Raw genomic sequence first — 27,555 nt, forward strand, 5'->3', positions numbered from 1 at the left:
CTTTCCAGAATGGCTGAACTAATTCATAGCTCTACTAAGACTGGAATACTGCACTTGTTTTCCCAAAGCCCCTCCAACATTTCTCATATTCCTTATTTCTCATATTTACCAATAGAATAGGTACAAGGTAGAAACTCAGTTGCTTTAATGTGAATTTCTCAAATTATTAGTTTGGAGCATTTTTAATACGGTTTTTATTTTTTAATAAGGTTTTGGATTATTTTTCTTTGAAAACTTTTTTTTCATATCCTTTGACCATTTGTCTATTGGGAAACAGCATTTATTCTTACAATTTTTTTTGGTTGTTGCTTTTCTTTTTAGGCAATTGAGGTTAAGTGACTTGCCCAGGGTCACACAGCTAGTAAGTGTCAAGTGTTTGGTCTGAGGCTGGATTTGAACTAAGGCCTCCTGACTTCAGGGCTGGTGCTCTATGGACTGCACCACCTAGCTGCCCCTTTTCTTACAAATTTGAATCAGTTCCTCATATATCTTGGGGATATGAGAGTTTTATTAAAGAAACCCTCTACAAAGACTTTTTACCTCAATTACCTGTTTCCCTTCTAATTTTAAACACATTGGTTTTATTTGTGCAGAAACTAATTTTATATCATCAAAATTGTTTGTTTTCTCTATGATTTACTCTATCTTTTGCCCATAAACGCATCCCTATCCATAGATCTGAGTGGTAATTTATTCCTTGCTCTTCTAATTTGGTCATGATGTCACCTTTTATATCTAAGCTATGTGTCCATTTTGAGTTTAACTTGGTCTGGAGTCTGAAATGTTAGTCTACACCTAATTTCAATGCACCTTCCAGTTTTCTCAGCAGTTTTTATTCAATACTAAGTTCTTACTCCAGTACATGGTCTTTGGGTTTATTGGACACTATACCAGTGTGTTCATTTGTTTCCATACGTTGTGGATCTGAAAGGTCCCACTGACCGACTTCCCTATTTGTTAATGAATATCAAATGATTTTGATGATTACTACTTTTTAGCATAATCTGAGACCTAGTATTACTGGGCCTCCTTTGTTGACTCTTTTCTTCTTCTTCTTCTTCTTCTTCTTCTTCTTCTTCTTCTTCTTCTTCTTCTTCTTCTTCTTCTTCTTCTTCTTCCTCTTCCTCTTCTTCTTCTTATTGTTGTTGTTATTATTATTATTATTATTATTATCTCCCTTTGAGATTCTTCACCTTTTGTATCTCCAGATGAATTTTGCTATTATTTTTTAAAGAAACTTACATTCTCATAGAGCAGAGAAATGTACATAAATAGGCATATGTAGGAAAGCAGGAAGACAGTAACTTTAGATGGCACGTAGACATAGGTAGTTTAGATGTAGCAAAGAGACAGCAAGTTCAGCCCAAGTTGAATAGGAGGAATAAATAGGGTCACCTCTAGAAAATTCCAAAGTGTTTTTTAATGATACATTTAGATCTTACACATATCCATTTAATTAACAGTAAGGCAAAAGAAACATTAATAATATCACAGGTACTTAATATTAAAGCATGTGCACCGCAATCCACACATGAACAGGTTACATATTCCCAGCAATTTGAGGGAGACTGGGCACACACAGAAACCTTTCAAGGAGGCACATGAGTAATGAGACCCTATGTGTTCAGGGTAACATAACAATCTCTAAAACTGAAAACTTCAGTAATCCTCTTTCTGTCTCAGAAACCGGCCATAAATTCCCTTGATGAATGTACCTTCTGTGTTGAATAGATGCTTCCATGGCTAAGCTGAGACAAACATCTCACTCTGCCACACTAATGATCTACTGAGTTGTTTCAATGATTCTGTTTCCAAACTATTTATCTGCCTCACCTCAACAAGCTTCTCTGCAGCAGCTGTAGAATCCATCTCTTCCACTTTCAAACTTAGCTGATGCAGTTCTAAAATCTATCTAAAATCTAAAATCTTTCATCCTTTGTCTTTTTGGGTTCGGACTCTGGATCTTCTCTGCTGGTGACCCCACCTTAGCATATGACTGTAGTCAAATTCTGATCTTCTGTCTGTAATCAGATAAATTATATTAGTCCCCAAATAATGTTACAACATTTCTGGTGTTCATATCTGCCTGACTGACTACAGGTTGTCACATTCAGAAGTGCCACAGGAACTGTCTCAGAACTGAGTCAGATAGAAACTTCCGTAACTGTTTCCCTTAGAATTCTGAGAAGACAACTCAGCAATAGACCCACATTACAGTAGGTACAGTACATTACATCTGTATAAGGAAACTCCTGCTACCAATACAGATCACCATCTTCTCTAAAACTTAGGATTTTGGATGTTGGCCTAGTTTACTAACCTGCTTGATGTTTCAGATGTGCGACTTGAACCCCAGGTCTTCCTGAGTACATATATTAGTCTATGAAAAACAAATACAAAATATATAATACTACAAGAGGATTTTGAAGGAAGGCTACTATCAAATGAAGGAATTGGGAAAGGACTTGTGTAGAGGGTTGTGCTTGAGGTGAATTCTGAAGGAGACTTCTGATTCTCAGAGGCAAAAGGCATGAACATGCAAACAGAGATAACAATACCTATAATATTTACTTCACATAGGCTAAAACACTTGGAGTGTTGTTGTTTTTGATGTGATTAATTATGTTGATTGCTGTTCTGAGGTTGGACTTTGCATGTCTCCTACCCCAACTTGATCTTAGAGAATAATACTTGGTACCTTGCTGTTCTTTCTCTGCTTGGATTTTATCTAAAATTTTGGAATAATAACCATTAGTAGCCACAAAGCACTGTGCAAGACTCAAGGGAGCTATATAAATGTCATTGATCTGTCCCGTTTCTAGCTTGGGAAACCCCACCACAGCCTGGCTTCTATCAGCCTTCAGGAACCAAGGAAACCTTTTATGACACAGCCAGGCACCACAGGGGACCTAGAATGGAGAAATGTACGACTGATAAGTAAAACCACCATAGACCAAATTGTAAAGTTTCTCCTGTGTCTCTTTAGATAGGAGAGGTAGAAAGAAAGTGATGTTGGTCAGAGACAAGGAGTAGCATTGAGTCAAACATTCCATTATTTGCTATTTCTAATGCAAAAAGTAAGACTTTTTTGTAACCCTTAACATGTCTGGAAGATTGCTTGTAGTACCATTTTTTTCTTTTTAAAAATTACTGTTGATTATCTTCTACTCACATAAAGTATCAGCTTGGCTCAGGCTGCCAGCCTCTGAGACAGGAAGACCTGAGTTCAAGTCTTGTCTCTGACTTCTAAAAGCTGTGTGGCTCTGGGCAACTCACCTAACTTCTCAGTGCTTTAAGCATCTCTGTAGGAGACAACTAATCAGAATTGGTGACAGAAGTTCTCCATGCCAATGTAATCACAAACTGAGTCCCTAGTCTCCTTTTGTTTTTATATTGCCAACATTTCCCAATATGTCCCTCCTTTCTCCCCCTCCTACAGAACAATCCTTATAACAAAGAATAAGAAATTTTTTAAAATTTTCAGCAAAAACAAACCAACACCATGGAGCCCATTCTGCATTACTAAACAACACTTCCAAGTTCAACCCTCTATTCCAAGTTCAGTTCTTGGCTAGGTTAAATTCTTATGCTGGCACATAGAAACCATCCACTCGTTCTATGCCAACTCCTGAAGGTTATCAGAATGCCATGGGGCAAGGTCACCAGTCATCCATGCTCTGTTGCTTACACATATGTCTGGGTTTTGAAAAGCTAATTGGGAAGATGTTAATGTGGGTGCCATTGAGAAGATTAATTGAACACATACATATGTCCTCCTATTAAAGGCATTTGTTAGAGTCAGCAAATTTGCATGTTATCCGAAGCATCAATGAGCCATAATATTGTATAATAAAATGGGAAAGCAAGTTATTTATTTGTGATTAACAAAATTAAAAATCCTATCAATCAGCAGCACTTAAGGAAAATTGACCCTTGTAGAAATATAGCTCATTTCACTCACTGTGTAGCTTGCATCTGAATGGTAATTCCAATCCTGACCTTGCCCCTTAAAGGATGTGACAGTTCATGCGTTGTCAAGTACTTGGGTTCTCTGTTTGTTTTTTCCCCAACTATAAAGCCTGAAATCAATCAACCAATTAATAACCCTTTATTAAGTACCTACTGTGTGCTGGACACTGCTAGGAGTTGGAGATAGAAAGATAAAAATGAAACACTCCTGATCTCAAGGAGAAAACACAGGCACACACATGCACACACACATATGTATGTATCTGTATGCACACATACACGTGTGTATACACACAAAATAAATACAAGATAACTATTTCAGGGGACGACACTAACAGCTAGGGGAGTCGGGGACATCAGGAAAGATCTCATGAAGTGGGTGGCCCTTGAGCTGAGCTGTGAAGGAAATTAGGTGTTCTAAGAGATGGCATTAAGGAGGGAGTCCATTCTAGACGTGGGGGACAATTTGCTTCCTAATTCAACAGGGCCAGCCTAGACCTTAAGAGGTCATCAGTTCCAACCCCTCCTTTTACAGACAAGTCTCAGAGAGGCTAAGTAACTTGCCTGGAGTCACACAGTTAGTGTCAGGTCTTCCTGACTCCAAATCCCATTTTCTATCACACCACACTTCTTTCCTATATCAGAACCATGATTCAGACCTAGGTCACCATTTGATCACAACGCTGTCATCTGTTTATGTCACTGAAAAGGAAGGGCGGGGAAGGAATCATCAAACTTAATAGCCCCAAGCTCTTCATTTTGACTTCTCCAGTTCTCCTGTCTTTATTGGTTCTTTCTGGCATCTCAAAGCCAACCAGCTACTCTCATGAACTCTAGCTTGGCCCACACGGGGACATATCGCTTTGATCCTGCCTCAGCCCAGACCGGTTGGTACCAGGGCTCTGTCCGATCTCACTAATGCTCCCAGAGAATGGAGCTCTGCCTCCTTCACAGCCTCTAAATCCCAACAGACCATGCGGAGATGTGCCTTTGGGCAGGTCCCTTCCTGTAGGTGTCTGTTTACTCATCTATAAAATGCTGGGGTTGGACTTGATCACCTCTAAGGTCCTTTCCACTATAGAGGGCACTGGCTCACCCCTCTATGAACCCCTTGGCACCGTTTTGATTGTACCCAGGTAGCCATCACTACATGCTACTACACTTACAATCTTAGACTTTGGAGTCAAAAGGAGCCTTAGGAATCATCTATTCCATCTCTATTGTTTTACAGATGAGACCCAGGGAAGGGATGTAACTAGCCTGATGTCACACAGCCAGTAAATAGGCTAATAACAATTTTGCTCTAATTGTATGATCTGTTCATAGGTGTCACGTGACCTCTTCCTAAGCCTCAGTTTCCTCATCTGTAAAATGATGATAACAATAATGCCTTCACAAAGTGGTTGTGAAGATCAGATGACAAAACCTATTAGAAGCACTTTGTAAACCTGACAGTACTCAGAGAATGTTAGCTACGGCTGTTATCTTAGTGCTAGAACTAACCACCAGTGCTTCACCTCCTGGGCTTGTGAACTTTAGTATTGCTTCAGCCAATGTAAACCACAACCCCTTCTCATGCCCTCTAATTCTTTTTCATATTTTCCCATAAATTTTCCATAGAAGGTCTAATTTAAGAAGTAAAAGCTTTCTTTTTGTTTTGTGTCTAAATCCCTGGTGTATGTATCAAACTCTTTTTAAAATGTATCAATATAGTTTGATTGAATCATTCATTCAATAAATATATATTTAGCACACACACATTATATATGTACATCTATATCTATCTATATCTATCTATCTATCTATCTATCTATCTATCTATATATATATATCTATCTATATCTATATATATAGATATAGATATAGATATAGATATAGATATATATAATAACTGAATTTAAGTCCCAATTATAATCCCACCTTCCACTGGAAGCCTTCTTAAACTCCTCTTAATTCCAGTGCCTTTCTTCTCTTAATTATTTCCTGTTATCCTGTATGTAGCTCAATTTGTATAAATTTGTTTGCCTGTTATTTCTCCCGTTACATCGTAAGCTCTTGAGGACAGGGACTTTTTTTGCCTCTTTTTGAATCCCCAGCACTTATCACAGTGCCTGGTACATAGCAGGCACTTAATAAATGTTTATCAATTGGTTGAATTTTAATATAATTGATTTCCACTGTAATCCTATGCATTTTATTTTATGGATTTAAAACCATTATTCTGAGAAGGGGTCTGTGGCCTTCACCAGACTGGCACAGGGGTCCATGACAACAAAAAGGATAAGCAGCTCTAATCTAACTCTCTTATTTTATGAAAAAGAAAACTGAGGGGGCAGCTAGGTGGCACAGTAGATACAGCACTGGCCCTGAAGTCAGGAGGACCTGAGTTCAAATCTGGCCTCAGACCAAACACTTGACACTTACTAGCTGTGTGACCCTGGGCAAGTCACTTAATCCCAATTGCCTAAAAAAAAAACAAAACTGAGACCCAGAGAGGTAAACCAAATTCCATAATGTCCCAGAGGTGACCGAGCCAGAAATGTGAATCTGAGTTTAGCTATAGCACAAAGCTTGTTATATCCAAAGAAACTAAGGGACTCCTCTAGGTGGTGACTAGCCTAGTGTTCTTCCCATCCTGTCACTTATTTCCCCGAGAATCAGACTTGCCTAGACTAGTGTGTCCCTAATTAATACTAGTGCTAAGGGCTGCACCTGTGACTGTATTAGCATAAACATACTAGTGAGGAAACCCAAGCTCTACTTACTTGACTTAAAGGGTAGACCGGGCGCAGAGACGTTGAGTGATTTCTCCAGGGTCACACAGCCAGGATGTTTTAGAAGTCAGCCTCGGACCCAGATCTTCCTGGTCAGGGGCCAGCTCTCAGTCTAAGCTTCCATAATGCCTTTGGTCCTTAATTGGGAGGATTGTGCTTCTCTCTTGACAAACTGGTGAGCTCCCACTGCCACCATGCTAAGCCTTGCCACAGAACAAGGTCCTTGAGCAGTTTCTGAGTTTCATCTGGTATTTCCCAGAATTTCCACTAGGGTTTCAGACCCTGTTGCTTTTAGCACTGTCCTGATCTCCTAAGAGCTTCCAAAACCTTATCCTAGTGTCTGTAAACGTCCTTTTATGTGATTTTTATCTTTCATCAAGTCTTAGAAAATGAATTGGGAGCTGTCCATAGACTGTCGTTTTCTAAAATTACCATGATATGGAAAGGCAGCCAGGTGGCACAGTGGAGAGTGCTGGGCCTGAGGTCAGGACGACTCATCTTCCCAAGTTCAAATCTGGCCCCAGACACTTACTAGCTGTGTGACCCTGGGCAAGTCACTTAACCCTGTTTGCCTTAGTCTCCTCATCTGTCAAATGAGCTGGAGCAGGAATAGCAAACCACACCAGTGTCTCTGCCCAGAAAACCCCCAATGGAGTCAGGAAAAGTGAGACACAACTGAACAACAGGTCTGTGGTGGAGAGGGGCAAGGCAGGGGAAGGAAAAACCTAAGAAAAATCTGGGCAAGTCTGGAAACATGACTTTCATCTTCAGAGATCTCTTCCACCTCTAACTCTGATCCCTGGAGATCAGGGGTCTGGGTTCAGATCCCACTCTGACACTACCTTGGGCAAGTCACAACCTCTCTGGGCCTCAGCTTCACCATTTGTGTTGGTCTAGAAACTTTAAAAGTTCCTTTTTGGCTCTAAGTCTACGATCCTACAACCCTACCAACCACTTTGAAGTAATACTTTGACGGAAAAAAGATCCCAACACCTTGTTCAGTCTGGTCTGACTCTTCACGACCCCATTTGGGGCTTTCTTGGCCAAGATGCTGGAGCGGTTTGCCATTTCCTTCTCCAGCTCATTTTACAGATGAAGAAACTGAGGCAAACAGAGTTAAGTGACTTGCCCAGGGTCACACAAGTGGCTGAGGATAGATTTGAACTCAGGTCTTCCTAACTCCAGGCTAGGCCCTCCATCCACACTATGCCACCTAACTACCAACTACATCTTGACCCCAACTGATCCCATTGCTCCAAGTGCTCTCCAGATCGTAGGAGGATCATCATTGTAGAGCTGGAGGGGACCCTGCCAATCCCCCAGTCCAGTCCCTTCACTTTACAGATGTGGAAAGTGAGGTCACATGGAGAAATCTCATGACCTGCCAGTAAGTGACAGAGTCTGGATCAGAACAGGTCTCCCGCCTCCCACCGCACCACAGGCCTCCGTTCTGATGTGAACTTTGATACCCTCCAATATCACTTGTCCTTGATAGACTTTTATGTGGTCATCTTCCATCTGGGAGCTGTATTCCACATGTTGAAAACTGCCAAGGAATCTGCCTTTTATTTGTATTCAGGAAATTTTCTTTTTCTTCAAGACAGTGAAATCCCATGGTTTTATAGAGAACAAAAAGGGACTGAAGGTTGAGATACTTTTAATGGTTTTAGAGAAGCATTCAATTAAAAGGTGCCTCTGTAAATGGCAGGTGGGAAAAAGTCTTTCTTAAGCCACAGCCAGCACCCAGCACTAATTTGTACCGACTCACTTTATCTAGCCCATTAAGGTTTACAAAGTGCTTTACCTGCCTTCTCATTTGAGCTGGAGACAAGCTTGTAAAGTAGGGGCTACAGCTGTTACCACCCCATTTTACAAATGAGGAAACTGAGGCTGGTAGAAAGGGTAACTAATGGTTACCTGGGGTCACACAGCTAAGCCTGGCCATCTTGACTTCATGTCCAGATCTCTAGTGACGGTCACCCAGTTGCCTCAGTCTGGGATATTAATTTGTTCTGTTAAGATAATGGAATATTGCTCCTTGTTCCAGGTTTAGCACAATGCCTGGTCATTAGTAGGTACTTATAAACGTTTCTTAACTTGACTTACAAATACCTATTGTGTTCTTCACATAAGGTGTTTTCTCTTCCATCTCTGGGCCTTTGCAGGGGCCATCCCCCATGCCTTTCAAAGGTGATTTTTTTCCATGGTGTCTAATGTGTAGATTAAGAGATCACTAAGTGTAGAAATAATTAGAAGGGCCATTTGTTTCAGGGCATGGTATTGGTGCTAAATTTGCATAATAAACATAAATATATGTTTCTTCTTTAGACATTTTCTTGTTATCCTTAATGGGTTAATATCATCTTTCCTTTTTTCTAGTTATTTTGACATTTCCTGCCCAGACCCATATGAGGAATGCTTCCCAAACCTGGAGATAACAAAATTAATGATAGTTATAGCATCTCATATTTATTAAGCACTAAAGGTTTTCAAAGTGCTTACATGTCTTATCCAAAGTGAAAGCACCCAAAAGGATTTAACAATTCTTGGCCAGGTGGTCAATTGAACACTTATCAGCATTTGTAAGACACTCATCTAGTACCTGAGGGAACATTCAGTGCTGCCATGGTATTGATCACCTCTCAGAGTCACAGTGAGTGAAGGAGCTTCGAAGACATTAACATCACAGTGAGCTATCATGATTTAGAACTGGCAGGACTTTTTTCCTATTTAAAAAATTACTTAACCTGTAAATGGTTTTAATATTAGTGTGAGTTCCTGATTTTCTGCTCTAATGGAAAGAATTAGGAGATATAGAGCATTTAAAAATCACATATGGTCAACCTCTATGGAGCAAGACATAATGGTACGAGATAGTGAAGAGGGAGAGAAAAAAGAGAAAAGAAAACAAATGGGAGAAAAGAAAGAGAATGAGTGAATGGGAAAGGATGCTCTGTCTTTCTTGGCTTCGTCTAAACCTAGAATTTAGATATGGAAAAGACCTTAACAGTTACTTAATCCAACCCCACCATTTGTCACAAGGGAGGAAACTGAGGCCCAGAGAAGCTGTGACCTGCCCAAGGTCACAGAGATAAGAAGTAGGAGAGTTGGGGATGGACACCTGGCCCGCCTCATAAATAAAAGAATTGAAGTAGTGCTTTAAGATTTAGAAAATGCTGTTTGTTATTGTTGTTTTAGGAATAGTAATAGCTAGCATTACATAGCGCTTTAAGCTTTGCAAAGCGCTACATGTGTTTTCTCAGTTGAAAGAGCATTGGTTTAATTTTACTTTTTCAATGGAAAATTTATTTTCTCTATCCCATTCTTCCTCCTCCCATTTAAAAAAAAAAGAAAAAAGAAAATATCATTACAAATAAACATAGTCAAGCAAAACAAATTCTTGCATTGGCCATGTCCAAAAGTGTATGTCTCATTATGTATCTTGAATCCAAAACCTCTTCTGTGGGTAGCATGCTCTATCATCCCCCCTTTGGTTGGTCACCGCATTGAGAGGGATCCTTCAGTCTTTCAAAGATGTTTGTTTTTACAATGTTCTTACTGTATAAATAGCTCTGCTAGTTCTCATTTCTTCTTACATCAGCTCATACAAGTCATTGCAAGTTTCTCTGAAACTCTCCCTTTCATCATTTCTTCTGGCACAAGAGTATTCCATTTTATTTGTATACCATAATTTGTTCAGCCATTCCCCAGTTGAAAGAGCTCCCTTAGTTTCTGGTTCTTTGTCACCACAAAGAGAGCTGATGTAAATATTTGTGTTTATATAGCCCTTTTTGCTCTTTCTTCGATGGGCCTGATAATGGTATCACTACATCAAAAGATATGTCCAGTTTAGAGGGTTTTGGTACATAGTTCCAAATTGCTTTCCAGAATGGCTTAACCAATTCACAGCTTGACCAAAAATGTATTAAATTGCCTTCCCCCACTCCCAGCCCACTCCCTGTAGCCATATGTCCATTTTCCTTCTTTTTGATAGGTATGAAAGAGAACCTCAGAGTTGCCTTAATTTACATTTCTCTAATTAGTAAACATTTATATGACTGTTGATAATTTGGATTTCTTCCTTTGAGAATTTCTCTATCTCCTTTGTCTCATTTTATTCTCAATAACTCTAAGAGATAAGTACTAGAACTATCCTCATTTTATACATCGCAAAGCTGAGACTAAGGCAGGTTAAATTACTTGCCCAGGATCACACAGCTAGTAAATGTCTACAGTAGGATTTGAACTGAAATATTCCTGAGCCAAGGTCCAACTGTCTATCTATCTATCTATCTATCTATCTATCTATCTATCTATCTATCTATCTATCTATCTATTATACCATCTAGCTGCCTATCTATAACTTCATTTCATGATTTAAACATGAAGTGGCAGGTAGGGGTGACTGAGTTCCCCCAATGAATGCATACCTCTCCCACACACACAGTATTATTATAGATCTATCTCTTCAGAATCCCTTAGTCAAAGTTTATAGTCCCAGTGTCTACCAGTCCCTGGAATCTAGAAACTCAGAGCCTCTGTTTAAAGCACTTTCACTCTTCCAAAGTAAAGAGTCGAATTCTTTCTAGCATGTCTATATATGTCAGTGCCTAGTTCTACTCCCATTCTTTTGGTTGTACAACTAATCAAACTTGCTTGATGGCTATCTACAGCTAAATGAATTAATTTCAACACACAAACTATAACCAGTTTTCTGTTTTCCTCGGCATTCTTTGTCCATACGTTGTCATTCACTTTCCCTTTCCCAACACACCATTCTTCTGCTGCCACTTTTGCACTCTGCATTATTTCATTAAGGTCTTTCTAGATTTTTCCATATTTTTCATACCTGTTGGTCTTAATTGCCTGCTAGTATTCCACTACCTTATAGTACCACAATGTATTGAAATCCTAATTGGATGATTCCTTTGCTTCCAGTTTTTTCTGTAATTACAATACTGCTATGAAAATCTCTGAAAATAGAGCACTTTTTGTCCTTGATTATACTACCTGAGGATATTCCCAACTATGGAAATATTAGGTTCACAGGTGTGATTATTTTGGTAACTTTTGCTATGTAATGCCAGAATACTTTCCAAAAGTATTCTACATGTTTTTGGTTTTCCCAGCTGTGAATGAGTGTACCTGTTTCTTCCCAACCCTACCAGCATTGAGTTTCATTACTTTTAATTATCTTTGATGATTTCATGAGTATGCCATAATGTTTTTCTTGAGGAAAGTCACATCTAGGACTGATTCCGATGGAACCCCGATTTTTAACACTGATCCATCTAGAGAAATGTTTGCTTGGTTTCCTGTCTCTAAGTCAGTTGTTGTTCAGTTGTTTCAGTCATGTCTGACTCTTGATGACCCCATTTGGGGTTTTCTTGGCAAAGATTCTGGAATGGTTTGCCATTTCCTTCTCCAGCTCATTTTACAGATAAAGAAACTGAGGAAAACAGGGTTAAGTACCATGTCCAGGGGTATCCAGCTATTAAGTGTTTGAGGTTGGATTTGAACCCAAGTCTTCCTGACCCTAGGCCTGGCTCTTTACCCACTGTGCACTTAGCTGCCCTTCTAAGTTAGTTCCCTATTAAAGCAAAACAGTCCGTCTCTCAATTCTGTGATGACTCAAGTTTTTAATGTTTCATTTATTCAGGGGTTACTTAAAGTTAAGTACATACTGACTGTATGACCCTGGAAAGTCATTTAACTTCTAAGTGTCCCTCAGGGAAGCTTTAAGATTGCTCTTAAGTTTTGGCTGAAGAAGTTTCTTTAATGCAAACTGATTTAAACTGCTAAATCACTGGTCTAGACCCCTCCAAAAAACAAAAAAATTAATGATCATGATTTTTGCCTAGACCAGTCCTTTCCAGCTATGCCCAATTCTAACTCATCTCAATCCAGTGGTCCTTCTGACAAATGAAAGTCCTTAAGCAAAACCAAGCAGTACCAGAATATGCAATATTCAGCACCCACAGGTCCCCTACTCTTCCATATCTTCAAGGAAAAGAGAAGCTGTGTCTCTTTAACCCTCCTTAGGACCAAGGTCAGTATTACAATTATCCAGCTGGGCCTTTTGTCTCAGTGGCCTTTTTCTATGTATTATTGTAGCCATCGTATATACTTTTTTTTTAATTTCTGCTTTCCTTCTCTTTGCCTCAGTTTGTATTAATTTCCCCATGTTTCATAGAATCTCTCTTGGTCTCTGTTTCCCACAAAAGCCTATAATATTCATTATGTTTATATTCCACAATTTGTTTAACCATCCCCCAGTCAATGGGCACCAGTCCCCTCAATTTACAAATGAGGAAATGGAAGCCCATCACACTTACTAGCTACATCACCCTGGAGAAGTCACTCAACCTTTCTTTGCCTCAGTGTCTTTATCTGTCAAATGAGGTGGTTGGAGCTGATGATCTCTAAGGTCCCTTCCAGCTCTAAGGGCTTACTCTGGCCAGGGACACAAAGAAAGGCAAAAGCAGCCCCTGCCTGCCTGGAGGTTAGATTCTAATGGAGGAGACTACAATCAAACAGCTTCTTACCTACAGCTAATATACCTGGAATCATCTCAGAGGTTGGGGCACAAAGGCACTCACAGTGCCCGGGAGGAACAGGCCCCCTGCTAAAGATGAGATTTGACCTGAGTCTAGAAAAGAAAGTCTCAAAGCTCTTTGGTGACAAAGCCAGGACTGGGGTCTAAGTCCCCACTGCATTTCAGCCCCGCCTTCCTTATACCAAGTTGTGGCTGGTTAGGAAGGACACTGAGGGACCCAGTGCCCCTACTTGCTTGCACAGTTAAACTATTAATTTGGGGGGTGGTACTTCACTTAAATTGGTAAAGGAGGTGAAGTGTGTGTATGTGTGTGCGTGCGCGTGCGCGCGCGCGCGCACACACACGTGCACCAGAGAGAGAGAGAGAGACTGCTCTCATCAGCTCTCTTCTTTTTTTTTCTGCAAAAATAAAATATGCCTCAGTGCATAGCCTGAGGCCTGAGAATTTCTTTGGATGGGGGTTGGAGTAAGGGGCCCTTTCTGATATGTTTACCTGTCATCTTGGGGGCCTGCAGATTTAGGATTAGTTTGCACTAGTTAACAGAAACAGGACAGTCCCCTGAAAAGGGCACCAGATTTGGTCAAAGGACTCTGGATCAAAAGCAGGCTTTGCTGCTCACTGCTTATATGATGCCCAGCAGATCTTAACTTCACTAGACCAAGATTCCTTGTATGTTTTCAAAAGGTGGATTTCTGGGAATCCATCCTTGTAAAAGACTCTCTAAATTTAGCCTCTCTACCACGATGTTTAGTCAGTCAACAAGCATTCTTAAACACCCACTAGGTGCCAAGCACAATGCACCAGGTTAGAGCCTAACCTAAGTATGTTAAATCACTCTTACTTAATTCTTCCCTCTAGAGGCTCAGGCAACAAATAAAGGACCCAATATCACCAAGGTAAAAAAGTAGAAGAAAAAGAAACCATGAGTGTAAACATGTAAGTTCTGCCTCCCATTGGACTCCTCCATCTCTCTCTCTCTCTCTCTCTCCCCCTCTCCTCTCCATGTGTCTCTCTCTGTCTCTCTTTGTCTCTCTCCCTCTCCCCTCCCTTCCCTGTCTCTCCCCTCCCCCCTCTCTCTCCTCTCTCCTCCCTTCCCCTGTCTTCTCCTCCCCTCCCCCCCTCTCTCTCCCCTCGCCTCCTCTTTTCTCCCCTCCTCTCCTCTCCTCTCCCCTTCTCTCCCTGTGTCTTTCTCCTTTCTTCAATCCCTTTCACATCTGGGAGGGACCGAGCTTGTAGTGCCAAGGTAAGTTGATTGCTGGCAAGACACTGGATCTGGAAGGGAAAGTGGGCCAGCAGGCCCCCTGGGAGAAGAGGGTAAAACTGGGGACAAGTACAGCCAATCTAGGATGTCTGAGCCCTCTGAAATAATTCAACAGTACTGATAATTCAAAGACTGTCCCTATTTGATTTGGCAGCATCTTATACATGACCTTTCCCCACCCAACTCCCCAGCAGAGTTACTTTCCTAAATGTGCTACCCTTAGATTAGTTGCCTTATTAGCTGACTGTTTACCACGTGGGTAAAGACATCAAGCAGCTCGGTATGGAAATGGCCTGACCAATATTTTATTCCATTCCATTGAGCAAGCACTTGCAGTTCTGGCCAGTGCCAGGTGCTGTCAAAGCATGAAAAAACAAAACAATCCCTGCCCTTAAGGAGCTTACATTCTGTCAAGGAAGGAAAACATGTGCACGACAAAGTAAATGGTAAATATCTACATACTGTATTTTTAGGGAGGACACCAACATATTAGGAAATAAGGAAAGGTTGTAGGAGGTGGCCCTTATGATGATGCAAAAGCTGAGTGGTTGGGGTTTTGTTCCGTTTTAAATTTTTATTTTGTTAACCCTACCTATGGGGAGCAGAGGGAGGAAATACAATGGCAGTAATCGTCACATTTCCATAACCCTCAAAGGGCTATTACCAACTGCAAATATTTGTTAAGTACTATGTACCAGACATTAGACTAAGCCTTGAAGATACAAAGGCAGAAGTAAAAGGCCCTGCCCTCAAAGAGCTTTCATTCCATCCAAGGAGACACCATGTTCAAGGATAGGTGACCCAAATGGGACCATAAAGAGTCAGACATGACTGAAAAATGGCTGAACAACAAATAGCCCAAATCAATACAAGGTAATTTGGGAAAGGACAGGACGAGGCACTAGCATCTCTGGGGATCCTCAGGCATCATACAGGAGGAGGTACTTGAGCTGACTTGAAGGAAACTAAAGATTCTTCATGTTTTACAAGGAATTTACACCCATTAATCTGTGAAGACAGTACTACTGGTGGTGTTATCCCCATTTTACAGATGAGGAAGCTGACTAGCTGTGGCTAAGGCCAAGAAGTAGATTAAGGATAGTCCAGTTGATTCTGTCCACCACACCTGGAAGCCTCCTTCTGCCGGAGGCAGATAACCTGCTTGAGGGTGATTGGATTTCATTGGGGTGGGGTAGAAAAGAGAAGAAAGGCCCAGGGGTGAAAATGGGCAGAAAGTACTTTCTCTGAACTTAATCTGGCTTTGTTTATCTACCCGAGTTGTGCCTGCAGGACTTTTTGAGCCCAAAGAGTGGCAGTGCTGGGCTTGGCATCTGAAAGACAGTTATTTTATGTGATGACTGATGACACGTGACTCCGCTAGCTCTACGTTTTAATCAGGATGTTAAACTCAGTCATGGCTGTGGTAGGATCAGCCAGCAGCCAGTTGACACCAGGCTCAACAATTCAGCAAAATCAAGACCCCTTAAGATCGTGGGCCAAACCATTTTATGGAAACCACCGTAAAAGACCCGTATTAAAGTAATAATGAGTTATTCTGTTTTTAAAGAGTGAGGCCCAGACCACTTAGGCAAGCTATTTTACAAGACCCAGGTATTAGGAAAAGTTAATAGTTAATCCTATCTTCCCCAGCAGAGGTTTACCCAAGGAAGGAAAGACCTCTCACTTCCCAGAAATCTTTAAAAACAATGGCTCCTCTAGCAAAAAATGTAAATGCAGTAACCCCTCCCCTTTAAAGAATTCCAAATATTTCCTCATTCCTACTCTTTCAAAGATGACTTTGGCACTCTAAAGGAGAATTGGTTTAGCTGAGCCAGACTGGATCCAACACGTTGGGAAGAATCATCTGCTCTCAATTTAGCACTATGGCAAAACTCTTTTCACTAGCATCTTTACAAGTTAAGTGGTAGTTTTCCAAATCACTTATCTGCCAGTTGCAGACTGAGGGTACTGCCTAGGCTAAGAGTATTGTCTATTTCCACAAGTTAGATTCTGGTGACCTCTTCCCTGAAAATATCCTTAGCCTTAAATCTTTGGCCTGAATAAAATAAACCTGAAAACAAAACTGGAAGGGGTCTCATTTATTCATTCATTCAACAAGTATTTGTTAAGAGGCTACTATTTCCAAGTACTGCGTTTGTTCTAGTGACAGGGAATATTCTCAAAGAGCTTATGTTCCATTGGGGAATGCTACATCAATAGTAATAACATATCTATAGGGTGATTGTTGTTTTTTTTTTTTTAACTTTGCAAAGTACTTTACAAACAAGAGTTCACTCGAGCCTTGCAGCAATCCCGTGAAGTGAGGGCTGGAGATATCCTTTTTTCACAGATCAGAAAACTAGCTCAGAGAGGATGACTGTAGAGCTCTATCAATCAGCTGGTTTCTATTTAAGGCCTGCTAAGAGCTCGAGGGATCTCAGATCATCTCATCCGGTTCCCACATTTCGCAGATGAAGAAACTGAATCCCAAGAGAAATTAAGTAACCTGCCCAAGTTAAGTGGTAGAACTGGATTAGACAGACCTCAGGTTCTATGATTCCAAACTCAGGGGCAAAACTCAGCACTCCCATCCACGGGCATAAAATTGGCAGTGCCAAAGACAAGACTGGGGACCCACATCTTCTTGATACCTGGTCAAGCACTCTATCCAAGGAGGCAGCTAGGTGGCGCCGTGGATAGAGCACCGGCCCTGGAGTCAGGAAGACCCGAGTTCAAACGCAGCCTCAGACATATAATACTCACTAGCTGTGAGACTCTGGACAAGTAACTTAACCCCAATGCCTCACAAAAAAACCAAACAAACAAAAAACCATTCTATCCAAGTCTCTACGGGACTTTCTGTTAAACTGTGTCCGATTCTTCATGACCCCAGTTGGGCAAATTTTGGCAAAGTTATGAAATGGAGTGATACTCCAGCTCATTTTCCAGATGAGGAAACTGAGGCAAACAGGGTTAAGTGATTTGCCCAGGGTCACCCAGCTAGTAAGTGTCTGAGGCTGGATTTGAACTCGGGTCTTTCTGACTCCAGGCCTGCAGTTACGAAGTAATACCGAGTAGTTTCCAAGATAGAGACCACTAACAGGGTGGGAGAGGTCAAAGGAAAGCCCTTCCCATAGTAAGGGGACCCAGAGCTGGGCTTCGAAGACCAAAGGGGTTATCAGAAGCAGAGGTGAGAAGAGAGTGTATTTGAGACTAGGGACTAGGAGGAGCGAAGGTATGGGAGCAGGAGATAGAATGCTGTGTACCAGGACCAAGCCAGCATCCTTCTTTCCTGCCAGAAGTCATGCATTCCCCATGGGAGGCAGAGAAGGAAGGCACGTACAGCAACAGGTTCGGCACTTGAACTTTGAAAGGGGATGGTGGGGGGCGGGGGAGGATTAGAGGGAAGCAAAGCAGGGAGAGGAAGCTGCCAGGAGGATGGTGGGTGGGAGGGGAAATGATGGTGAACACGAAGCGGACGTCATCCGGGTTCCCAAACGAGAGATTTCCGACATGGGGTCACTCGGGGACTTCAGGAGACTTCTGTTGGGGAGATTCCTGGCACCAACCCAGGGCCAGTGGAAGGAGTATTTCGAGGGCCAGATTCTTTAAGGGCAAGCCCTCGGTTGGGACCACAGCCAGGGATCAAATGAGTCTCTGACTAAGGCGCCCGGGGATTGCCTTCTTTAACCACGGGCCAAGAACCTCGAGGTTCGCGCTGGTCTCGAGCTATGGCCCCACTCTCTCTCACAGTGCGTGTGTGTACGCCTGTGTGCTCTGCCTGCAGATGTGTGGCATCCCTAGAGTGGCTGACACTTGGAGACCCAGGCAGGGAACCCTGGCCACCGAGGGCGAAGTCCAGTGATGCTGAGGGTCTCTTCCCCAGGTTGCCACCTTCCCCGGGCCCTATCCCCTCCCCCTTTCTCTCTCTCTCTCCCGCCCAGGGTTCAGACTCAAGGCCCCATCCCAGCGCGGCCCCGGAATCTCTCTGTCTAGCTCCCCACCCCTATCCCAGCTGCAGCGAAAACCGGGAGGAGCGGACTGCGTGCCTGAAACGCCCAGGCCCCGGTCTGGGCATGCTCTGTAGCCGGGACGGCTTTTTGGTCCCCATTAAGAAGCTTGCTCTCCGTGGCGGTGCCGGTACCTCGGCTGCTCCAACCGCCGCTGCTCCGCTGGGCATGAACCGGCTCAGGGCTGGGGCACTCCAGGCTGGCGGGGCTGGAGGGAGGAGGAGGGAGAGCCGGGAGCTTAGGCTGGCCACGAGGCGGAGCCGAGCCCGGTGAAAGGCGAATCAGCCCCGGCCCCAGCCCTGGTCCCAGCCCGAGCGGGCAGGCGCGGAAGGAAACCCACGCAGGCAATGCCTCCTAGCCCTGGCTAGCTAGGGAGCTGCGGGTGCAGACACAGGGGCTGCCGACCGGGCTGGGGCAGGAAAGAGGAAGACAGGACCAATAGCCCCACCCCGCTTGCCGCTTTCTCTCGCAGAAAGTCGCGGTCATAGTTGTATGCACAGACGGACCCGCCCCCCCTCGCTCCCGGTTTGGCGTGGGGGACCAGGGGGAGGTGAGAAAAGAAGGGGCAAAGATAGCAAGCTGCAGTGTGCAAAACTAGTGGCTCGTGCCCCCTCTCCCTCCAAGACGATATAAAAGTGTTGTATCCAGAAAGGTTGCGTCTGTGTGTGCGTGTCTGTGTATGTGTGTGTGTTTCTTAGAGGAGGGGGGTCGCAGAGAAGCTGCAATAGGGAAACTGTAAGGAGCAGTTCCCCTCTTCCACCCCCTCCCCCTTCATTAAAAGTCTCTGAGCGTCCATCTCTGTGCATCAACCTCCTCAGTCTCTTTCTGGTCCTCAGGAAGGACTAGCGGGGGGCGGGGTGAGGGTGGGGGGAGTACTGGGTGGGGTGAGAAAGGAAACCCCGACGCCTCTGCTATCCGCCCAAGTGTCCCCTTTCCGAGTGGAGTCCTGGGAGGCCGGAGAGTGGACTCAGGTTTGCTCTGGTCTCCTCCTGGCCCCGAGGTCGGGGGTGGGGGTGAGAGGACAAGGGGAGGAGGAGACTTGGTTTCCCCGGACAGCAACAGCACCCGCCTTGCTGCCCCCCCGCCGGCAGGAGGGAGTCTCGTTCCCCGTGGATGCCCGGCTTGGCGGCTTATTCTGACCAGTCTTTCTTTCTCTTTCTCACTGTGTGTGTGTCTCTCTCTCTGCTCCCGCCCAGGATTACCGAGAGGATGGGATGGATTTAGCCAGTGACGCTTGCAGCAGCAGCCGCTCCAGCTCCCGGTCCAACTCCAGCAAAGTGACCCCGTGCTCCGAGTGCAAATCCTCCTCCTCGCCCTCCTCTTCCTCCTCCCCCGGTAGCCTGGACTTGGTGGCTGCCCTGGAGGAGTATGAAGAGGAGGAGAGTTTCCAGGTCTATCAGAAGAAGGTGATTGATGAGTGGGAAGAAGAAGAGGACGAGGAGGAAGAGGAGGAGGAAGAAGAGGAGGACAAGGACGACCGAGGCTACAGGGACTACGGGCACACAGCCGGGCACGACCGCTATGACAAGCCGGCCAACGGGAGGAGTTACGCGAAGGAGCTGGGAGATGTGAAGCCCCCCGCCTCCATCAGGAGCACCGTCAGCAACCCTCCCACCGGCGGCTGCGGCGGCCGCACCGGCACCGGCGCCCGGAGCACCGTCATGCCGCCCCCAGTCCCCAATGGCAACCTCCATCCCCCTCCGGACCTCAGGCACAACGGCAACGTGGTGGTGGCCGATCGGCCGCTGACAGGACACCGAGGAGGCCACCCCAACCCCCTGCAGAAAGGCCGGCCTGCGGGGGGGCGGCTGGGCGGCCCGGGCCCAGGGCCCGCGGGGCTCCTCCCGCTTCACCCCTTGGACAGTGGGACTTGTCTTAAGGAGGAGCCCCAGCTCCCCACTATGGACTGGGAGGCTTTGGAAAGGCATCTCGCCGGCTTACAGTTTCAGGAGCAGGAGGGACGCAACCAGAGTCAAGGGAAACCAAACTCCACCTCGGTAAGTTGCTTGGTTGTCCTTAATATGCTATGTGCAGAGAGAGCGCGGGGATCTTGGCCCATTCATTCTCTTGCCCTCCCCCATTCCCTCCCATCCTTTGCTCACACTCTCTGTAGACTAAGCTGTCTGGCTTTTCAGGATGGGGGGCGGGGTGGGGAGAAACAGAGAGGGAGGGAGGGCCACGCAAAGTCTTGGATTCAGGGAACCAGCGACTCATCCCCCTGGTATGGACTTTTGCAGACGAGAGCGGTGTTACCGTACCGGGTGGGGTGAGTCACCGGGGCGAGGCTTGGCACCCAGACCCGGCGGCTCAAGGGAAGACTTCAGGCGGCGGGAGTTGCCGCCGCCGGAGTCCCTGAGATGCAGCTGTTGGGTGGTGGTGGTGGGTTTTTGCTCCCCCTCCCGCCAGTGCCCCGAAGCTAGCAGGAAGGCACCTCGCCCTTCTCCTGTGTGTTGGGTAGTTGGACTGTTCTCTTGCATCCGCAGGGACTTGGGGCTTTCCTGAAATCGACTCTATTGTTTGACTGGGAGACCGGGCGAAATTGACTTGGCTTCTGGGAGAGGGAAGCGTTTGCCTTTCTGGGAGCCCGCCCCCTTTCAGGGTGCCTACCTCCCCGTTTTGAAAACGGGGCCACCTGCAGTCCTTCTCAGAGGCAACTGTCTTGAATTCAGGAAACCCAGACACGGGGGAGGAGTATGTCGAGGGAGGAGGGGAGAGAAGGAGAGGTCTGCTATGTGAGCATCTGTAATAGGAATCCTGGACAGGTTAGCACATGTCCCAAATCCTTTATGCCCGTGACAGAAGGACAGATAGCTTCTTTTTTTTTTTAAGGAGACTGAGGCTCCCCATTTATCACTGTTTAGAGATATAGCACCAGTTGCAGTTTAAAATCATTAATGATGCCCTCCAATGCAACTGAGGGGCAGAGTTTAAATGAGCTTCTCTGTGTGACGCCTGTAAGGAAGCAGCACAAAATGCTTGCCTTGCAGGTATAATTTTCAGACTCCAGGGCCCTGGGGCTAGTGGAAATTGGGTGCATGCACTTCTGACACCAGGGGGTGAGGAACGTAACTGCATTTCCTAGAAAAAATGGAACCATGGGGGGGTACATTTCAACAAGGCTGCTGCTTGCACAAGCTACTGTCTGGACTCCCCAGAGAAAGTACATATTAAATTAACATAACATCAAAATGTTTTAATTATGGCTGTTAAGTTTACCACTGCCATTCTCCTCTTTGTGACTTGAAGACATGAAATCTTTCAATCAAAGCCAAATACTCCCACTTGTACTGGGGAAATGGCACAGCGCACTCTCTCTCTCTCACTCTCTCTCTCTCTCTCTCACTCTCTCTCTCTTTCTCTCACTCTCTCTCTCTTACTCTCTCTCTCTCTCTCTCTCTCTCTCTCTCTCTTTCGCTCTCTCTCTCGTCCTTCACAGATAAAGTATTTCCTCCCAGCCTTTCCTGACAAGAAGGGATAGCTTTTTTTTACTGTTGTATCCCTGGTGATGACATTTGTGCAATCGGGGGCACTTGAAATTTTGATATTTAGAAATCCAGGCATCCATCAGCACAAGGCCTATGCTTTGATGCTTGTTGACAGTGGGTTTATTGCATGTGCAGTAAGGCTGTTCACAAGCTGAACTTATGACTAAGGCCGAAGTCCCGTAGAGAAGTTGTTCAATATGGTTGTTGTTGTTGAATGGTGTATAGGAAGCAGCTGGGGAAAATGAGAGGAGGTGATTATTGCTTTAGAGCTGGAAGGGATTTAGGAGGTCGTGTAGTCCCAGGATCACAGATGAGGAGACCGCCCAATAACTGGCCCAGAGTTATCCAGGGAGGCAGCATCAGAGGCAAAATTGGAACCCAGATCTTCTGACTCAGGAAGCAAGGCTCTTGCCACGGTATCATACTGCCTCTTCCATTCCTTCCTCTACATTTCATCTTTCAGGCTTTATCTCTGGAATCTCAGTGGATCAGGGGAGCAATCCTCAGACTGTAGGGCCATTTTTGAAATGGGATCAATTTTGCCAAAATGTTTTCATCGGAGAGGCAGCATGGGATATCGAAGAGAGTATTGGTCTGGGAGATGAGGCCTCAAACCCAGCCATTACTGCTTAACTAGCAGTAGTATTATTATGGGCCCACTACTCAACTTTTCTAAGCCTTAGGCAATTTCTCTTTTTCTCTCTCCTCCACCTCTGTCTCTATTTCCTTCCTCCCCGTTCTCTGTCTCTGTCTCTCCATTTGTCTCTGTCTCTTTTTCTTGCGTGCGCAAACACACACACACACACACACACACACACACACACACACACACACACACACACACACACACACCCGTGCTTACATATCTAGGGACTGGACCTGTGATTTCAAAGGTCAAGAGAACTCCCAGGGGGAGGAAGTTCCATCCACCAGTATGATTTGGCATTTTCCTGCAACTTCTAATCTTAAAGAGTTTCCTAGAAGACTGAGCAGTTAAGTGACTTGCCCAGGGTCACACAGCCTGAATGTTTGAGAGGCTGCATGCGAACCCAGTCTTACTGGCTCTTAAGCCACCTCTGAAAGTACTGGGCCGTGTTGCCTTTCTCCATAATTGACCAGGTAGTAACTAATTAAAGCTTGGGGTATTGGATAAATCATTTGCTACATTTTAGCATGCCAATGTATAGAGCTCATCTTTTTTAACCACCCAAAATACAATTGGTGGGATGCTTTATGATTGTAGCAAGGTGTTCAACTCAGCATGAACACCTTCTCAGACATTTGTTCTCACTCTTGGTAGGATACCCGATACAAATTTCTGAAAGTTCAATGTATGTTCTACTGAACCCCAGTTACAAAATGCAATACTGCTTGAATCCTGGAATTCACCCATGACCTCCCAGAATAGGGATCACTTAGAATATCATCCTGGTGCCTTATTATATGCCCTCCTAAGAACTGTCTTCATGGACTTATCTACCATTTCCTCCCCTTCCTGCCCCCAACACCACCACATTCTATGGCTTTCTGCTCCTGGATCCAGACATCCTCTTCTTCTTCCACTTACAGTATTCAGAAAACTGGGGTGGTAGTCTGAGATACTGGGGAGAAGGAATGGCAAAGAGAAAATCTGAACCCAAGATGCCTGAGATTGACAGCCTAATCATATAATACTATGCATATTTGCATAGGTAGTGCTTTAGAGCACTGGGCTTGGAGTCAGGAGGACCTGAGTTCAAACATGGCCTCAGACATTTACTAACTGTGTGAACTTGGGCAAGTCACTTAACCTCTGTCTTCCTCAATTTCTCCAACTGTAAAATGGGGATAATAATACCTCACAGGGTTGATGTGAGGATCAAATGAGACAATATTTATAAAGCCCTTAGTATAGGACCTTGCATATAGTACGCTCTTAATTGTTCCCTTCCCACTTCCTACAATGCTTTTGTCTGTACGTTATTTACATGTAACACAAGGATATGGTCCTTGGAGAAATGCATAGTGTGATGCAAAGAGCATTAGTTTGGGAATCAGAGGACACAGGTTCAAATCTTGGCTCATACTACCTGTGTGACCTTGGGGAAGTGACCTGACCTCTCTAGGACCCAGTTTCTTCTGTAAAATGAGACTGAACTAAGCATTCTCTTTCAGCCAGTTGGTGCCACTGTCCTTTTCCATGACTCTAATACAGAAGTCTCCTTTGAGAGAGTATGCTGTCAAAAAAAAAAAAAAGTAGGGCAGAGTTGGGGTTGAGCTTGGGGTGTGTGTGTGTTTTTATTTCTATTTAAATAAAGGAATCTGGCTATGCTGCCTTGTATCTGTTTATTACCTTCTACTGTTAGTCCAGAGTTAACTGTGAGGAGAAAAACTTGTGAGGGACAAAGGGGTTTTGTAGAAAAGACAACCAATCATGGTAGAGATGATTGCGTCAAAAAGGTCTCTGTAGGACAAGTGACTTCATGATATTGATATATAGCTAGATAGATAGATAGATATAGATATATTGCTTTAAAAGGGAAGGTATTAATCTAATCCAGGGTTCTAAACCTTTCTGTGTTGTGAGTCCTTTTGACAGTAAGTGGAGCCCACAAGATGCCTTCTTAGAAGCATGTTTTCATATAATTGTAGGAAATGCTAAGTTTCACTTAAAGAAAAAAGTGGAAAAAAATTTGATTTTGTCCCCATCCGAAGTCCTTTGGGATCCATGGACCCCCAGTTAAGAGCCCCTGATTTAAGGAAAAGATGAGTAGGATGGATTGTCTTATTGAAGAGAATTTATTTATTTAAAATTCCACTTACCTGTTGGTACCTCTCCTAGATATCAGTACAAACATAAGAAATGAAATCCTCAAAACTCTTCTCATGTTCTTCAGGCATAGAGATTTTATGAAAATCGCAATTGGTTTTCTTAGCATTTATGTTAGCCACTAACTTTCATTAGTTTTATGTAATCTTACAGTGCTATATAAATGGGTGTTGTTGTTAATATAATAATCATGTAATCACAGATCCATCAGAGCGTTGGAGCATCTTAAGAATGATCATAAGTCTAAGCCAAGGGCACTGCTTTAGCATTGGCTTTCTGAGTCATCTGAATATCAAAGAGTTTTTACAGTTGGCATAGACATTAGAAGCTCTCTATCTAGCCCATCCCTTAGCTGAACAGAGAGGATTCACAGTTGGGTTCCATGACTCCCAAGGTCAGGACCCTTTCCACCATACTTTTCATTCTGCCTGAAATTTCTACTGAAATCCAGAAAGAGGCAGTTAGGTGCAGTGGACAGCTCCGTGAGCTTAGAGCTTTGAATCTGGGCTGGGAGAGCTTCCTAGGAGTGTGAGCTTCAGAGCTGTTCAGAACTACCACTTTCCCATTTGTAAGATGGCATCTGAAGTAGCAGCTTTCTGGGGCTATAGTGATCATCAAAGGAGATAAGGGATAAAGCGTTCACAAACAAGAGATCACTCTGTTAGGAATGTCAGCTAGCATTCTTAGAATGATTGTGATTTGGGGGCAGGATGTGATTTCCAGTGTGGAAGGTCCCTTCTCCAGTGGGGGTTGGGGGGGCTGTGATCTCTCAAGTTCCTCCCAGCTCATTATACTATAGTTTCAATAGGTGGTGGAGAGAGAATATCTCAGGAGAAAGGAGTCACATGAGAAAGAGGAGTCAGGGGAGAGAATCTGAGAAAGATGGGGGGAGATATGAGGGCAGAGCTGAGAAAGTGGAGGAGGGGAGAGGATCTGAGGGGGGGGGGTCAGGGAATGAGAACAAAATCCACATTGCTTCACTTGAATTTCTTCTCCAAGATATCAGTGGATCTGTGATCTCGTTGCCATGGCTCTTCTCTTCCTCGGTGCACATCCCAAGCATGGCATCCTCCTCTCATCCTTTGTAATTCTTGGTCATATTCTCCTGGCAGTCTTCTACAGAAAAGCCACCCAATGCTCTGGAGACTTGCTGGAAGTCATTGAGGACGTATGTGTTTGTGTGAGTATGTATGTACACACTAATGTGTCTATGTATATAAAAACACATGTGCATACACATACATGTATGTATGTTTACATACTTGCATGCATGAATACATACATATGGCTTTCCAAAGATTTTTGTGAGGTTTTAAAGTTAAAGTTCAAACCTGTACTTAGACTTTTAGGATGCCCTTCTCTCTCTCTCTCTCTCTCTCTCTCTCTCTCTCTCTCTCTCTCTCTCTCTCGCACACAGACACACACACACACACACACACACACACACACACATTTTGTTGATACAAGTGTGATGCTCACATTGGCCATCAGCTATCCCTCAGTCTTGCTACATGACCAATTCCGTCGCTCCTGTTCCCATTTCCTGGGCTAATGCACTTTACATCAGTTCTTGACAATAGCCCATAACAAGAAATGTGAATGACTAGTATTCTATCAGTGACAACCATAAAGCATCCCCAGGAGTCAGTCAGCATGCATTCATTTGTTAAGCACTTACTGTATGCCAGGTACTGGGCTAAACTCTGGGAATCCGAAGAAAGGCAAAAGTAGTCCATGCCTTCAAGGAGCTCATATTTCTAAAGGGGGAAAGAACATAAAAATAACAAGGTACATACAAACTGGAGGCTAAATTGAAGGGGATCTCAGAGAGAAAGGCATGAGCATCTGGGGGCACTCAGTGCAGAAAGTAGGATTTGATTTGAATCTTGAAGGGAGGTTGTGAAACTAAAAGTTGGAGCTGGAGAAGGAGAGCATTCCAGGCATGGGGGACAGCCAGGGCAAAGTCATGGAGATGGGAAATGGAGCAAATAGGCCAGTGTGGCTGGGTCAGAGAATGGATGGAAGGGGTCATGGTGTGAGAAGACCGGAAGGCAGGAAACTAAATGCCTGATGGAGGACTTGATATTTGACCTTGGATATAACGAAGAACCATTAGAAGAACTCACCGAACAGGCTGTGATATGGTCAGACCTATGCTTTAGAAAAATCGCCTTGGTATCAGATGGGGAGACACTAGAGGGAGGGAGACCAATGAGAAGGCTAATGCATTAGTCTGGAGATGATGACCTGTACTAGGGTTGTAGCTGTTATGAGCAGAGAGAAGAGGATGTATATAAGGGATGTTATAATGGTAGAAATAGCAAGATTTGGCAGTAGATTGGATTTGTGGGGTAAAGGAGAGTGAAAAGTTGAGGGTGATACCAAAATTATAAGCCTCTTTCCACGGTTGAAAGCACCATTCTGATTCGCCAATGCAACCCAGCCTCTTCTCTTCCTGCTATTCCACTCTGAGCCAAACTCATTGTCCATCTCCAGAGGCTGCCTGACATGTATGTGCTAATGAGCTGACTCAGGGCACTAACCATCCAGCAGTACATCAAAGTCTGGACAGTGCAGTCACCCCTGCTGGAAGGGCTTCTGGTACCAGCCTGGCAGTGGGCTGATGGCCTGAGGCAGCTGCTGCCCAGGCCCTCCCTGGAAGCTACAAACTTTAAAATGTATTTTGTTGAA

At 44.2% G+C, this 27,555-nt stretch overlaps 1 protein-coding gene across 8 annotated transcripts in view; it reads left to right on the forward strand.

Moving 5' to 3' along the window:
- The window catches only part of SCHIP1 (schwannomin interacting protein 1), a 652,642-nt gene that overhangs the window by 467,040 nt on the left and 158,047 nt on the right, over nucleotides 1-27,555 (forward strand). For 5 of the 8 annotated variants that reach the window (XM_020988859.2, XM_020988861.2, XM_020988860.2 and 2 more), the window contains exon 2: nucleotides 19,767-20,567. In XM_020988859.2, coding sequence (XP_020844518.1) covers nucleotides 19,767-20,567 — 801 coding nt within the window. Of the gene's footprint in view, nucleotides 1-18,710; nucleotides 19,121-19,463; nucleotides 19,542-19,766; nucleotides 20,568-27,555 lie in introns of those variants that run through there. The other 3 variants (XM_020988862.2, XM_020988864.2, XM_078147597.1) reach the window with 3 other exon arrangements.

The sequence above is a fragment of the Phascolarctos cinereus genome, unplaced genomic scaffold (genome assembly GCF_003287225.1).
Source record: "Phascolarctos cinereus isolate Bilbo 61053 unplaced genomic scaffold, phaCin_HiC Scaffold_7;HRSCAF=346, whole genome shotgun sequence".
Lineage (NCBI taxonomy): Eukaryota > Metazoa > Chordata > Mammalia > Diprotodontia > Phascolarctidae > Phascolarctos > Phascolarctos cinereus.